Consider the following 17,936-nt stretch of genomic DNA (forward strand, 5'->3'; position numbering starts at 1 on the left):
TTTACATTCGGATTCCATTTAGGTTTTGGGCCGGTCGAGAATAAATCCATCTTTTTTCCCTGCCCAATAGACAGGTTACACGTATTCGCTATTACTGCCGGACAACTGGAAAATAGACTTAACTCCGCAGCCGCAGCCACTTCCTCTACATCGTCAGGAGTCTCTTGACGTTTCCAGACCAACCTACAAAACTTTGTACTCTATATTATATATATATGCGCGTTGGGCGGCACCACGCCACGGTGAAAAATCTTCCGTCGCAGAAATCGGGAGTGGATAATCGACATTTATTTCGAGAATTATAAATATAATGCTATATACCACCTCTATACATTATACACATTACATTTACACATAATAATAATAATAGTAATCTAACCGGGATGGCGTGAGTGTGGCGGCAGTCCGTCGGAGGAAGAAACCGACCGCGTTAATATTAAACTATTTTAATCTGTAGTCATTGAACAACGAATAAAAAAAAAATAAACGCTATAATATTATTATTATTATTATTATTATTATTATTAAAGCTTGGTGTAATCACAGCGGACGGAGCAGGGTGAACCAGGATTAAAAGCAATTTTTCCATCGTTGTCCTCAAAAGGAATAACAAAAGAGGGGTGCAGGGGTGTCGACGACGGTAGGCTCGGGGGTGAAGTGTACATGTGGTGGCGGTGGCGGAGGGCGAGGTGGAAATAAATTACTTTCTCGGCTTATTATTATACCATGCGTATATATATATTATATAGGCGGGCGGGGACGGGACCGGTGAGGGTCACATGGAAAATTGGAAAAGGCGCGAGAAAACTTTAACTGCCATCCCTTTCCACCGTCCCACTATATATTTATATATATGTTGGAGGGCCACCTTAATTAAACGGACGGAGAAAGGGGAAGACGGGACGCTCGGGTCAACTGGCCAGGCTTATATTAAAACGACGGCAAAGGGCCCCGGAGAGTCCGTTAATTATAAGCCTTTTATTATAACAAATCCCACCCCCGCACGCCACTCCAACACCTCACGGAGGGGGTTTTGACGTTTAACATGGCCGGGATTAAAATCGGAGCTTTTGTTTTCGGTACAAAATAATTTTACAATTAGCCGCGCGTCATAATGATTTTTATTACTCTAGTTTTTTATTTTTTTTTTAGATGACGAAATCTCTGAGTTTTTAGAGCACGAACTTTGGTATCTCAAACACGATATTGTGGGCTGTACGGGAAAAGAATATAACCAATCCGCTTTCGTCAAACGAAACATGGTTTGAACACGTTTCTCAAAAATTAAGTGCACTCCAACGAATTACCACCGGCTGCAGCCGTCACTTACCCGAATTCGATTTAAGAGCCGCTGCTTTATTAATATACACTAATTAATTAAAACATTTCATTCATTCCTCGGTTTTAAAAATATACCTAGTCACGATATTTTACAACCCATCTTAGATTTTATTAGATATACCGTGACCGAGGTACAATACGAAATAATTGCATTACACGCGTATACACCCTTTTCAACGAATAACTCCTGGGTTTCCTTACCATATATACACATACATTTTATATGACTATAACGCCAATTAACCTAATTAGTATCATGGACGTAGTACGTACGCACTACGGTTATGTAAATAGTTTGGAAATTATCGATACGCATGGTTTTATTAATTTTTTTAAATGTATTCCTAACTTTGACACAATATATTCACGTGATTATGATATTATATGGTTTAACCTTTATATGTACGCGATTAGAAAACATCCTAAACTCTATAGCTTTAAATGCTTCGATTATAGATTTCGCTAAGCGTTTTGCTCGTCGTGTAATTGAAAAAAAAATGTCCATAATAACAGCGTCAGCGTGTACCTATAGGCTATAATAACAGTTAAATCAGAATACGAGGACTATAATACAACGATCGCGTGTTGACAGACGATCGTGTCGAGTTATATAATCTCGATCTATTGCAATAATTAGTTAAAACACCTGAACTGATCTGGAGCGCGTGCAGGATAACACTAAGCACAATATAAATATTATGTAAATCACAGTGGGTAAGATAATAATATAATAATAATATTATGCTGGCGAGGCGGCGGTTAATCGCGAGGCGTATTCCGACAACTCGCAAAAATGCGTGTGGCTCCGCCGAAACGCACACGCGGCGTGCCCACCACCGCCGTTTTAATTAAACCAGTGTCCTCCTATCACCGCGGTACGTTGGCCCTCCCCTTTATTACACACACACACACACACACACACACACACACACACACACACACACACATAAATACTGCTGCTGCCGCTCGAAAACATCAAAACCGTATGTACAGGGTGTCCCGTGTAATTATGGCGAATGATTAAACAGAGAAAAGTAACCTCCAGTTTCCCGTTTCAACGTCGAAAACCCTCGCGGAAAGCGCTCGGGCGTTCCGCTAACGATGCAACTCATTAAGAAAGACTTGAGTCCCCACCCCTGCCCACACACCGCCCCTCCACCGCCACCGACGACGTATTCCCTGAATTTCTCTTTTTCGACTAAAGCAGGGGCGGTCGTGGGCGCGCTGCTATGTATAATTTAAATAAACCCCCCGCCGATCACGCTCGCAGTATAGTTGTCTGCAGTGGCCTATCCCTTCGTTCGACCCTCCTCCTCCCCTCTCCCTCGGTTCGCCGTCAAAGCCGCCACCGCTATACACTCGTTTTAAAACAAACACATATATCTCCTAATTGGTTGCCAACTTTAATTGCTCACGGCCACTGCTGTACAGATAAGTAAACATTATGTACGGGTGGTGTACACACTACACACAACATAAAACGCTCCCTAAGTCCCCCGCATCATTAAAATTTTCCTTTATAATTGTATTTCGTTATTTTTTTAGCCCGCCACTCGCCCCATACTACCGTATATAGTCGCACTAACAATGTTTGCATTAAACTCATATACACACATCCACGCACGCGCGCGCGTGTATACATATTTTGCACGTATAATTACGATTGGGCGCGCACGAGCCTTTGAAAGGGAATGCGAGACGAAATGGCATTTTGACTTCACTATATATATTATGTAGGTACAGGGTACTATATACCCCGGTCTATCCTTCCTTCGGCCGGTAAACAAGCAATATTCGCCGGACTCGGGCGATATTATAATCAACGAGGTCTGCCCCGTCTACCCTCCTACGCTATACACTGCTGCAGCTACCTTTTCTCTCGCGTGTATATAAATACCTGCGTGCGATTGTGGGTTGCCCATCGTAAAACAACGGAGCCACGAACAAACGGAACACGTAATTAAACTATTAATCGAAACTAGGTTCTGACGCAGATGAGAAAATAAGGAGACGACGAGTGGGGGAGAGATCGCGTGCACTCTATAAAGGGAGTCGAGTGACAGAGAAAGGGACGAGGAGAATAGTGAAAGAGGGGGAGAGAGAGAGAGAGAGAGAGAGAGAGAGAGAGATACACACACACACACACATTCACAGACTAACAATCAAACAAACTCGGAGAACTACGTTGCTTAATATGCAAGTAATTAATTCCACAATAAACAGGCCTGAGCCGTTTTTGTCCGTTAATGAATTTTCTCGGACGAGTTAATTAGCGTCTTCAAAACACATGGCACAACACAATGCTAAATAATAATAATAATAATAATAATATGATATCCTACAGCGTTTACAAAATTAGTCGCAGCTAAATTAATTACGAATGCCATACACGATACACAGGTATACGTTTATAATATTATGTAATAGTCCATATAATCTAAATATATGTTTTGAACTTCGGTTTTGGTCTGAAATATAGGCAGTTGGATGGGAACGAGACAGCGAGTACTCGGCACTACTTTTCCATGTTGTGTACAGCATGTATGTCGATTTTAACAGTTTGGCTGAATTCAAATTTTTAATATTTCAGTGTATAATGTATAATATGAATAATAATTATTTTAGTCTTCAAAATTCCGGGACGTATGCTATACTATGTAGAGGGGAAAACAATGGTTAGTATTTAAATACACTTCTCAGATATATGTTATAACATACAGCTATAATGCTATATAGATATATAGTTTTAATTAATTCAGGTGTTTAATACCGAATCAAGACATAAGTTTAAAACAATATAATGTATAATAATTAGTATAATTTATAATAGTATATTATACACTTTGGCTGTAAAGGTCATTAGAAAATACCTTCCAATTGTGCAGCCGTTGTATATATGCGTGAGTTAAATGAAAGATTATTAATTTTACAGGGTACAAGTTTATTTTGTTCACGTTGCGTATAAAATTAGATACATTTAATTAGCGTTAATCTGAATTTATTACTATTATTACAGGTTGATATTATTAAGGAGAATTATTAAGCCAATGTTTTAAAGCGTACCTATTAATAATAAAGTTTTTGTGTACATATCAGCTATACATATACTATTATTATAGTATAATACTAATGTAATATATTGATGAAAAGCTTTAACTCTCCGATTGTTCGATGACACGGATTATGATTGTAAATTATAATATTACATAGGTAGGTGCATTCTTTGACGACAGCGATCGATGTATAAATTCGTTTTAATAATGCGTCGCATTGAGGTAAAGTTCGTTGCGCTAAAAAAATCAAGCTGTCAGATCCAAACTATATCCGAACTATATACCTATTCCGCAGTCCAATCGAGTTTGTGAGACAATGAAATGCTGTGAGTATAGGTTGACAATGATTGGTCGATATTACACAACGTTTGGCAAAGTTGAGTTGGCTGTTTGTCAAAAAACAACAATAGTTTCTAAATTCCTCGCGGGGTCTAACGTTTCTCTGGACACTGTCTTTCGTTATATAGGTGCTATTCTTTGCCCCCTAGAGTCACCGTGTGCTGTAACGGGCGTATACCAAATATATATATATACATACATACATCCACTGATCGAACTCCGCCACAACACGGGCCGAAACAAAAACATTATGACTTACGAGCGTAATAGCCGGAGTCAGCTTTTACACGGAAAAACGTTTTGTGGGCCGACAGTTATAAGGTTATTTGTCATTCGGAAGGTGTGTCCGGGCACGCTGTCCGTTTAGAGCGGGGAGGAACGCCCGACTTTCTTCGCCCTGCCTATAATCCATTCAACGGGGGATTCCCCGGGGTGTCATCCGCTTTCTAAAAACTCGATTTTTCAAAAAAAAACTCCCGAAGAAAACAGTAGAAGTTTGCAGAAAACGGACATCTCCCTAAGGATAATTCGATACATATATCTATATAATATAAGGGTCCGAGTGAGTGGCACACTGTGTTCAATTCCGCTTATTGCCTTCTAATGCTCGCGCATCGATTTAAACGTCGCCCGTAGGCCATAATAACGTAATAGCATTACGGTCGTATATAAAAATGGACGCGTGTTGTTGCCGGATTATTATTAACTTAGCGAGATCGATTTATTTACACCAGACTGCGCATCGCGCCGTGAATAGAAAATTGAATCGGTCGCGCGTCCTCGAAAATTCCCCCGGAATCGACACAGTGTTGTTGGCTACGTGTCGAAACGCAAATATTCCAGCAATGTTTTCGTGTTGTTTTTTTTTTTTTTTTTTGAAACTATTATTTAAAATAAAGGATTAATAGCTGGATCGCGAAGAGATGTATTAAATCACACGTGCACGTGTACCAAAAAACAAATAATACTTACACAACCTAAATATAGGTACTCGCGAATGTTCGCACACGTGTCCGTTTGATCATTTTGTAAAACGATATTATGGTTAATGGTTATTCAGATTTATATAGAAATTTCGAATTTTCGCAGAACTACCAAATAAAAGACGCCGCCGGCGATCGAGGTCATCGCGTTTATAGATCTATTAAAAAAAGTTGTTACCGCATCCCCACAGGCCAACATAATATATATACCATTCCCGTCGATCCAAATAATCCTGAACAAATATCTTTTCATCTTTATCAACGTTTACTTGCGAAAATGTACAAATGGGAGCACATGATTAACGGGGTGGCATGTAAGAAAGACGAGCAAATATTGTTCGACGCACGCAGACCCAGGAGGAGTGTATAATACATATATATATGCATGAATTGGTTTGGCTGTCGTCTGTTTGGTTAACTCGAGAAAACTATTCGATTCCCGGTGTAGCTATAATATATATTAATAAACGGAATAAAACGTACTGTGTGCTTTCAAAAACATATCAAAACCCATAACACATTAATCGTTTTCGATTTTACTCTTCCCTGACGTATTCATTTCTGTTTAAACAATCAAATATTACCAATGGAAACAGATACTTTCGTGAACTTCGATACAAACAACCGTGTGTTTATATTTAAACGTATACGATTCGAGTGACGGTACAAATATTTTTATCACGAGGGCTTTTAATAATTATGAAACTAAAACGTGACTAACGACGCAATTTATTTCCAACTACACGACTTTTTAGCGTGTTACAAGACGATGACAGTCGAGATATAACTATATAAGACGCGTATGGAAAATAAAAATTCTACGCGTAACGTCAACAAGAAAAAACACAAACAAAAATAGTTAACAGAGAAAAACGGACTTATAAGATCAAACGTAGATACATCTAAACTAGATATAATACACTCAAATCTCCTTACGTGTTGTCTAGATTGAGAAAAAAACAATTCATTTTAAACAAAATAAATAGCGTTAAACGTTTCAACATTCACTGCTTACGTCAAAGAGTGATATTTTTATGCTAATACGGTATTGTTCAGAAACATTAAAATAAACAGAAGATCCGATTTTCGTCGTGTAACCTCGCCTAGCTATAGTAACATAATATAGCCCTATTATAGGACGAACATTCTATTTTTTTTTTTTTTTTTGTTTTTCGTTGAAAATAAAAGTGTGACAAAATGTATGTTTCTCTCGTCTTTTATATACGTCTCCAAAACGGAACACACCGTAATGCATTAGTCACATACGTATTTTATAAACGCACTCACGCCACATACAATCGGTAGCCGACCAATAGAACTTTTTTCCATTCATACACCGCTGCAGCTTACACACATAGTCTAAAGCGTAAACTCTAAACTGTATACACACGCAGTACACTCTCTCTTTACTAGGTCTATTTAATATGTATCAAATTTATGTTCTGTGGGAACCAAGCGCGTTTTCCGACCAACGCGTATACAATTTACTATCGAAGGAACATTCTTCGGTTTAAGGGTTTATAAATATATTTATATATTTTTTCAATAAAACACGAACGGCGGAGAGCTATTTTTTCTCAATATATTATTATTATGAAAAAAAAAAAATTAATAATAACAGAAATGACTTTTGGATGGATTGTAGGGGACCTCATCCGCGCTGCTGCTGCTGCACACGCTCCTATAATATATTACTATACCACTACTCTCATACGTATTAAATAATATATATAAATATAAGAAGACCTTTAAGACCAGTAGGAACGCGCGTATATAATATTGTCATCGCCGTCGCGTCGTCCGGGAGATGGGAGAATATTAAATGTGTATATGGAACGCAGCGGATATAACCGTTTCTCACACAGAGCCAATTTAATATCGAGGGATTTTCAATATTCGTTTATGCCGGGGCCGGACGTTGTCGGTTTACAGACACGTTTGGAGCGGAGACGACTTTTGGATTTGACAGATGAGAGACATTTTTTCTAATACACTTCGTATATATGTGCGCAACGGTACATACAAATATATAATGTATATAGTATAGCATATTATAAATAGTGGCTTACTAATAGTGCAGTATCGGTTATATCATTATATAAATTACATGTGTGTGTGTATGTGTCATTGTGGATTCTATATATCCGCCGCCTTCTCACCCCTCCGACCACCGACACGATGTGTAACTAATAATTCCGCAGCCGGAACACTAAATAGGTGTACCCGAAATCCCGTAGGTTGTAAATCCAAGAGTGAGGGGGAGGATAGAGAGGAAAAAAAAGAGAACTGCAACGGCGGTGGAAAAAAACTTTGGAGAGAGCATATTATATAGCACGCGTATATATATACGTATTTATTTGGACGGCGCCGAGGGTTTGGTGTGGTGGCGGGAGAGGGTCGGGTTCCGATCGGGAATTCGCGTATACATGTACGGACGCAAAACAAAGGGTTATGTATTGTTACACACATATTCAATTTGGAAAATGGCCGCCCAAGGAATAACCCGTCGTTTTTTCTTCATCTCCCTCCCCAGGGCCAAAACGGTCGGTTTTCATTTCCGCGCATTTTCTACTCTTCGGCGCGCACGATTTATTTAACACCCGTATTCCTAACGTCGGATGCATTATGGAACAGAAATGTTCCATTTTCATTCTTTACGAGTGACACGCGACTATAATACTATACTGCAGCAACGCTATATTGCTACCGTATATATATATATATATATATATATAATATGTATACGTTGTACACACAATAAACATATACGCATACCCATATAAATATATAGGTATATGTATATATAATAATATATCTGCTACTAAACTATACGTACACCGCGCGACCGGGGCGGGGTTTGATTTTTAATATTCACGTGTGACTTACCGTTTTCTACAATGTTCAACATCGTCGCACCAGTCGGACAGTTTACAACGGCGTTTCTCCTACGGACATCCATCCCGGGCGTCCATTGCTGCAGCAGTAGGTGTCCATCTGAAACGGTTAAAAATATACCAACTGTTAGCCACGGCGTGCAGTCAATGACGACGAACGAAAAAACATAGGTTATCGTATACGGTTTTACACTGTGTTTTATTGTTTCCTTATACAACTGTAGAGCAGTAGTACGGCAATGGTACAGCGACGATCATTATAAAACGGTAGATAAAAACTCGCGTATACATAGTAGGAATAGGAAGTGTACCTTATATATACACACACTGCACTGTATAGGTATATAGATCCATACGCGATCCAATTCTCCATCGTGAGAATATATTATTATTAAAACGTCGTGTTAAATCTCAGGATTTATTTTATTTTTTTTAACGTTTCGTCGAGAACGTGCTGATAATCACGAAGTTCTTTTTCCCGACTTCTAAATAATCAAAGAAATCCCGGGGCTAAAAAAAAAAGAAGTTTTCGCAGTGATTCCCTATGCAGAACTCGTATTAAGGTTAAATTGTCCACCTGTTTCGCCGACGAAAAAAAAAAGTAAAAATAAAAAAGACCAATATTATTTTACCTTCCCGGCAGCAATTTTTCCCCCATACGTTCGTGTGTCTGTCTGCGCTGTGTGTGCGCGCACGCGCATATGCGTGTGTGTGTGTGTGTGTGTGTGTGTGTGTGTGTGTGTGTGTGTGTGTGTGTGTGTGTGTGTGTGTGTGTGTGTTAGCAATATAATGAACGCATTTTATTTCAACAAAAAGGCACGTCTCGATGGTACACTCAATCAACTCCAATTCACCACCACCGACGGGCGTCGGTATTTCCTCGGCCGTCCCCCGCGCCGCCGCTGATTGCGAACCGAACACTCGTTTGCTTCATTTGCCTTTACATAAAACCTAACCGCATTATAATCACGTATGCGCGTGCTCTTCACTACCACCTCCATTACACTAGCTGTGTGCGGTGCGAAAAAAAAATTCAAATATGTATATATTTTTCTTCAAAACTTATCCATACATAGACACATGCCTATAATAATATGTATGTATAACGCATACACGGCGGTTCTTATATATGGGTATGTATATAATACATATTACATATACATACGTGTGTGTGTATAAATACGTTTATAGAAAAGAAATCGGATTTTTAAGAACGGCTAATGAAAGAAAACCTTTTCACGGTCTGTTCGGTGCGCACTCCCTTATGCAACGGATTCGCCCCCTCCCCCCACCCCTCGTAGGTTATTATATTATAAATATATTCGACGAACGCGTACACATACACATGACTATATACGAGTGTAATATAGTATATACTGATATCTGCAGAGTTCGGAACATATTCGATGGTTGTAGGTATTTGTATGATATGTATTGTATAATAATACGTAATGACGACAACAACAATAACAACGACGACTACGACGAAAATAATAAAAATAAAAATCAAGATGGGTGACCATTGCGAGGGGACGAGTGGAAGGATAGAGTGCTGCAGCTGATGGTTTATCCACGGTCTCCTGAACCCAATCAACAGTCCCTTTTCGGCGGAAGCGAAGGGCAATCGTTTCATTACGGTTCATTGTCGACGGTGGCGGCGGCCGATAGGCAATCGTCACAATTAGGTCGTCCTTTGAGAAACGTGTTTTTACCCGCTTCGTCTCAATCAGCAGAGAATTTATATAAAACGCGGTACTCCTCACCCCCTCACCACCACCCACTCACACCAATAACATGTGAATCCTATGTGAATTTTCAATTTTCGACCTTTTTCCTTGCTTCTCCACGTCATCAGACACATCATTCTAGTAGATTGCAACGGAATATATATTATATTTATGTAGTATACGAAATACCTATATGCGTATTCGTCTTCACAGACTTAACCCGCATACGAATATGCGTAAACACTCCAACAGAAAGACTTATATTCAACTTTGCGCTCGATTGTATTCAATTTTTTTTATTTTTTTTTTCAATTTATATTTTTTTTACGAATTTTTTTTAAAATAAAACCAACAGTGAAATAGTGAATTAACACCGTGAAAACTCACACCGTTTCTATTACACCGCATTGTTTTGTTTATTTGGATTACGGTGCTTTATATTATAGTGCCTTCAAACTTTTGAACATTTATTACTAAATCACTTTGCAAGAAATGTCTTATCCAAATTTGTTGGGTTGGATATTTTCGCTTTTACATTTATTTAAAAAAAATATACTGTAATATTTATCTCGATAAATTATTAAATAGGTAGTTAATTTTAACTTAAAATGAAACGAAAACATTTTATAATATACGCATTAATAATATATATTATGGAGTATTTCATTTTTAAATTTAATCTACGGTTTTTATTTAATGGATCTTGCCAGTTACCAAAACTCAAAAAAAAACTCTTAATGTAATGAGAACTAAGTTTTGATTGTTATGCGGTAGGATTTATAAAATTTAATTACTTAGATCCTAAAAGTAAAATTGTTGAAAAGGTAATATTACTTCGAACTTATTTATAAAAAAAACACTTTAATGTTCTGTGGGTAGTTTAATTGAATTGGATTTAGAATAAAGTTAAATTTGAAAAATAAATATTTGTAAATGGTATTTATTATTATAATTTTTTTTTGATTGTATTCGCATTATGTTTTGGTAGTTTAATTAATTGTCTCAACTCTAAATAAGCATAATAGAACTATGGAATAAAATTAAGTGTTTTTACATTTTTTTAATACCAAAAACCTTAGCAGAATGGTGTAGTGTTAATTTTTATTGTGTGGAAGCATTAAAATAGTTTTCAATGTAATACACTTGTGATAAATGAGTTCGTTTCCGATTTAGGCGTATTCATAAATACGAAAAAATAAATATGCATCGTCATTAACATCCGGGCTCACTAAATTAGTCTAATGGGTTTTTATTTATTATTATTTTTTTTTTTTAGGAACACAATAGCCACCAGCCCACTGCTCGAAAACGGTAAACAGATGGTATGGAATAAAGTTAAAATCCGTCTCCGCGCTTTATGCGTAACGCAAAAGGAAATTGCGGGAAATAATTAAACGGAACGTGAGATTGCGAATAAGTTAGAAAATGACGGAACAAATATTTCAATTAACAGACACCGTCGTATATGGACGTATATAGGCATTTGAATTGAATTAAAAGCCATTTGAAAACGCAGACTTCCATAAATGACTCCTAATTATCGTGTTAAAATCACGTATACTTATATACGGGGTAGTTTTGAATAAATCACCAGCAGTTCACCGTATAATATAACAATCGGGCCTAACCAACGGCAATCAAGAAACGAAATTAAATTAGTTTAGAGTTTAAGAAACCAATTTCCCCGTTTCCGGGCTGAGAGGCGAGAATAATATATTTGGTGCCGGCGCGCATATAGTATAGGTTGTCGGTTGTTTAATTTTGGAAATTACTGAACAAACAAACGGCACAATGGATAAAATTGATGTATCATTCGTTTAATGAATAACAGAAAAAAACGGACTCCCTAAAGCACAGTAATAATTTTGATGAAAGCACCGCCACTGCCGACGCACCGCGGCGGCTTTTCCCCCACAACCACCAGCCCGTCGATTCCGAACAATCCGAAAAAAAGCCATTAGGTTTTTAAAAGTTAATGAAATGTTTATAATTAAACATTACATAGTTGTGTTAGGTGTTCAACAGCAATGGCGCCGGGTTTCCTCGATTAATTTAAAAAAATAATAATAATGGAATTGGATTTCCCTCACTGCTCCGCCATCCACTAACTCATTTTTTTAATGAATTTTATAGTGACGTACGCATTGGCCGCTGTGATGTTTAAATTTCGCTGACTGTTATTAATTCTGTTCAAGGCTCATCGATCTGATGGAACCTTTATTAATATGGGATTTAAAAAAAAAAGAGGAAATGGAATAGGAGCCCGTCGGAACGAACTGGGGAAAACCGGAAATTAGCGACGGAAACGCCGTTGGGTACAGACTATGCAAAAAAGGGTAGAATTCGTTATGTACACATGGACATGTATGTACGTATGTATGTACCTATATGTATAAGTGTCCTAATGTGTGTATACGTATAGGTATAAGTACATAGGTACATAAATACCAATTAAATATTACAAAAACGCGTGTGTATATTATTTTTATTGACAATTATTGGGTTTAATTAATACTTATTACTTTTTACAGTATTTAATTATGTGTAAAAATTTTTCTGAGGTTTTTGAAAATGTAATTAATACATTCGTCGTATACTATGCTAATAAGCAGTGTGCCGCATTGCGAGTGCGATTGGTTATTTGAAATACAGGTAAGATTGACGTTTCAAAAATAGATTTAAACTAACCAAAATCGTTTGATTTTAAAAGAGTAAATTAACATTGCAGTTTGTACTCTGCTGGATTCGAATTGTGATGATAAACCATGTGTAAAAATAAGAACACAATTCGGGTACGGGGAAAAAATAATAATTAGATGAAAATAGTACCAAATTTTCTACGATAAATCATCCATCACCTCTAACTTTTAATATAACCTATGATTGATGGTGACAAAATAAAAACTCATTTTTCGAAAAACATTATATTAAGGTCTTACGTAATAAAAGTAATTGAGGCCAAACAAAATACTCGGAAAACTTGGCCAATTTGTTTAAGTGTTTTCCTCGCAGCACTATAATATATATATATATTTATAATACATATACCTACTTACAACATAGGTACCTACGTTTCTATATACACGGCTGCAGTAACGTGTATGCATTCATACTATTTTAAAGACGATTTCTGACGTACACCGGAGGGAAATAATTTATCATTACCCTGGAAATGATTTCGTTCGCGTTGGCGGCGGAAGGGAAACAGACCTGCAGCGACCGGATGTGGATGATATTGATGTTTTATTTATTTATTTTATTTTTATATCTCTATTGCACAAGCGTAAATATATTGGTACACGGTTAATTGAATTCAAAATTAGTCGATACACTATCGGTAATTTTAAAAAAAATTTAATTACCCTACGACCTACACTCACTTGCAGCATTGTGTGCATCAATGTGTGTGTGTGTGTGTGTGTGTATATATATTAATGAGTTTAGCACGAGCAGGATACGCAAACGGCTCTGCGTGCCGGTGGGACGAGGGCGCGGCGCCAGGAAGGGAGGGAACAATGAATATTACACGGGATTATTGGTAATCCCACTAAAAGCGTCAGTTTGATCAAATTTATGCTGTCCCGCTCGCGCGTCCAATTCACAATTAGCCGGCACACGTTTCGCGCACGCCACCCGCTAACCCACCCCCGCATCGGCCCGCACGTATACGCACGCCGTTCTCCCGTGGTCCGGGCGGCGGAAGATCTCATTCGTCGTAAAAGCTTTTGCCGGGCGGAAAACCCATTCGTATTGTTCATTAGCGTTGATGAAAATAGCTTTTCCACCGAGGCAATCAATCCAAAAGAGAGCGAAAGACATAGCTAGCGAATGCGCGCGCGTGTGTGTGTGTGTGTGTATGTGTGAACGGATAGAAAGAGACTGTTGGGGGAGGAGGGAGGGGGAGTATTGATTCTCCTAGCCCCCAGAATTAATTTGTAGAGTGGTTTGCGGTTTTTTTCCCTTCCCTAACCCGCCTCTTCACAGAAGTTGTACGCTACGACCACTCGTATGTGTGTGTGTGTGTGTGTGTGTGTGCGCACACGAACGTCGTTCCCCTTAAACGATATTGCCGCCGGTTCCATTTATTTATGAGCCCGATCTCTAAAGTCTAAAACAGTGTATATAATATATATATATATGCGTGTGTGTGTGTGTGTATCGGGGAGGCGGCGACGGCGGGAGATAAGTCTGCAGTATACTGCGCGCGGAGACGCTTCTAAAAAGAATAACACGGGTTTTCCACTTTGGCATTGTGTTAATGCGCCGTCCGCTGCACACACAAAATGCGAAATGCATTAGAAAAACTCTCTTCCGTCCCGTCCTCTGATCGTCCGTCTGTCTGTCTGTCTTTCTCTCTCCGTCTCTCACGCGGCACTCCGCACCACCGTCGTCGCCTCATCGTCTATCTCGCTTTCCACTATACCACCGCTCTGCCCGGTTTACACTGTGCGCGCGCGACGTCGTCCCTGTCACATCCAATACTTTCGAATTCCGTTAAAAGATTCCATTTACTTTTATAGTTAATGCCTCTCTCTTGTTCTGTGTTTATCTTTCGCCCCGCCGCCACCGCCGCCGCCGTTGGTCTCCCCTCCGTTTTATTACCTCCGATACATTAGTTTAGCGTCATTACGCAAATTCCGATGCCCGAAAGCTTTTTAAAAGCTTCGTGTTTTCGTTTGGGTTTCCTAAGAAGACGACTATATACACTTCTGCAGCTGCGGAAACAGTGGCGCGGACATTGTGCGCGAAGTGTGGGGGATGACGACGGTGAAAAAAAGAACCTTTTCGAGTTTAGCCAATCCATCCAATCGGATTCGATTTTGATTTCCCGTGTCTTTAGCGGGTGAGACCGAGAGCTTTTGGGAAGCCGTAAATATATTCTTATACTATCCACGTTCCTATATAGGTATATTTTATAGATATAAAGTATTAAAATATCGTTTGAAATAAAAAAGTACAATACGATGTATTCAATTGTTATACTATAGGTTAGTAGTAAAAAAGTTCTCATCATTACCTATTATTAGAATGAAATCAAGTCTGATAAAACAATAATTTATTTTATGTTACACTAATACTGCAGTTTAATATGTTTTTATTATTTTACTTTGAATTGTTATACTGTTATTGTATTTATTATTTATAGATATAAAGTATAATATTATATTGTGAGCCCATGTGTTTTCTATTATAACTGCCTGCGCATTATTCATTATGTATTCAGTTCATTTCGTTCGTGAATAGATGACGTACTTTTCAATTATAATTTGATGGATGTCATACGACTATAATTATAATACTATAGCACAGAAGATATTATATCTGTATCGTTTATATTCGCAGCCTTATCGAAAGGTGTATTAAAAATTCCCGAAATTACAAAGCGACAAGATCTAGAAAATATTGATATGGATAATAGACTATTACGACTTTATACACATCGCACCACATAAGTCAATATTGTATACCATAATATTATTATATTAGATATTTAAAATTTTAAACGCTCCATCGTTCTTGGCATTCCAACGTCCAGAAGTCTATTATAGACTGTACACAAATGAAATATGAACATTGGACATAATATTATATTATTGTCGCGCTGCGACGAGTAAAAGCAGTGGAAAAAAAACGAACATTATATCTACGTCCTAATGCGTTATAAATTATCTGCAATGCCGATTTATTTATACGCCTAAAAGAAAACAATACACTATGTCACCACCACAGTGAGTTATTACAAAGTTAGGGAACAACGCTCGGAATAAAACGTAGTAGGTACTTATTTAATCGATTGTAAAAAAGTACGATTTTAACGACTGCAGTTTAAAACGTATAATAATAATATGTTCAAGTAAGCGAGTCAACGATACCTATATAATACCTAATAATATATAGTTATTCATGGGCCATGTACATTACAATATTATCGATATGTCGATATCCATCGCTGCACTCGTCTTTCGTCGATTAGTCGCAGGCGATTGGTACTCCGGGGGAATATTAAAAATGTACGATAATTAGAATCACACATTACAATGTAATTTCTTTCTTCTTCTTCTTCCTCATCAGCTTGTCGGCCCATTAAGGGCCATCGCTGCCATCATAAAACCTCTCCACTTCTCTCTGTCATATGCGTCGTCAAAGATCGAGTCCTCTTTTATATTGTTGATGTCTTGAGCCACGACATCCACGATCCACCCATCGGGTCCTTGGTCTCCCTATCGGACGCTTTTTGTTTATTTTATTAACTAGCACTTCTCTCATTACTTGTCCGTCCGCTCTCCAGACATGACCAAACCATTCTAGACGTTTGCATTTTATATATGATATAATATTTGGCCTGTAATATAGCTCCTGTAGTTCTTGATTTTTTTCTTCTCTCGTATGCTTGCAACTATGTGTTATGTCTTGGGCCATATATATTCCTCAGCACCTTCCTTTCGAAGGTAGCGTATGTATAGACGTTTGCTATCTCCTGTGGTCAGCGACCAAGTCTCACTCGCGTATGTGACTATTGGTCGTAAATAGTTGTGGTACAATGGTGTCTTTGAGTTGCGTGATAGAAGTTTCGATTTAAGCAGTTTCATTACGGTATACTAGCATCGATTATACCGCATGCTATTCGATCGTTAATTTCATAATCATGCATATTGTTGTTGCTGTTTATATGTTAACGCCTAGATATTTAAATACCTCAACTTTCTTGAAACTATAATAATAATAATAATAATAATAATATAATATCCTATTGTACATTATAACGCAAAAGATGCATGGTACATACGGGGAATCGCGGTCGAGGGACTTCCGTATAGGATGGTCCAGACACAATAATCGTGGAGATGATTGTACACACGTTACAAGTTGCAGTGCACACTGCGTCACTGCAGCGTATGTGGGAATGCAACAATTTTGCGCAGTTTTGAAAAACAAGTTCGAGAGGTAAAAAAATTGCCTGCCGACAGCGTTAGGTTACGACGCTAAACGAGTATAATAATAATAAAATCGGCGTGTTATTCGCGGCGGCATTAAATTATTATTATTAAAACGATCGCGTTCGTGCGAAGGCCCGCCTCCACGCACGCGTTTCAAACTTCCGCCTCCGACCGGTGTGAATATCTTAATGACGTCCGTTAATTAGTCACGGGTTGCTCATCATAGATGCGCACATAGATATCATGTGAAATATGCTACGCAGGTCGTGCGTACGACGGCAGCAGGCGGTTTGTGATTTATTTTTGATTTTTTCGACCTGTCATATTTTTTACGCGCATAATACCTATAGTAGTGATATACCTACATGATAATAATTTTTAGTTCGCAAACGCAACTCGTGACGATAATGATAATAATTCTTAAACCGTGCAGGTGATATTATATAGGTATGTGGGTAGTCGAAAGACGTAGAGGTACTGCATATAGTATAACATTATATTATATTGTGTACACGGTTTGTCCGTCCGCACGCGTTTCCGGCCGGAACATAACGTTTCATCTACGGCCGAGCGGGGAGGTCGTGTATCGACTTTGGGGTTAACGGCTGGACGGTCGGGTGGGCAGAGGCAGAGGAGAGTGTGCGATTTGATTGAGAAAGAA

At 38.2% G+C, this 17,936-nt stretch overlaps 1 protein-coding gene across 4 annotated transcripts in view; it reads right to left on the reverse strand.

The window, feature by feature from the left end:
• Positions 1–17,936, reverse strand: part of LOC132948409 (LIM/homeobox protein Lhx2-like) — a 102,115-nt gene that overhangs the window by 13,927 nt on the left and 70,252 nt on the right. For all 4 annotated transcript variants that reach the window (XM_061018848.1, XM_061018850.1, XM_061018847.1 and 1 more), the window contains one exon: positions 8,603–8,710. In XM_061018848.1, coding sequence (XP_060874831.1) covers positions 8,603–8,675 — 73 coding nt within the window. In that variant the 5' untranslated portion in view covers positions 8,676–8,710. The remainder of the gene's footprint in view (positions 1–8,602; positions 8,711–17,936) is intronic.

The sequence above is a fragment of the Metopolophium dirhodum genome, chromosome 7 (assembly GCF_019925205.1).
Source record: "Metopolophium dirhodum isolate CAU chromosome 7, ASM1992520v1, whole genome shotgun sequence".
Taxonomy (NCBI): Eukaryota; Metazoa; Arthropoda; class Insecta; order Hemiptera; family Aphididae; genus Metopolophium; species Metopolophium dirhodum.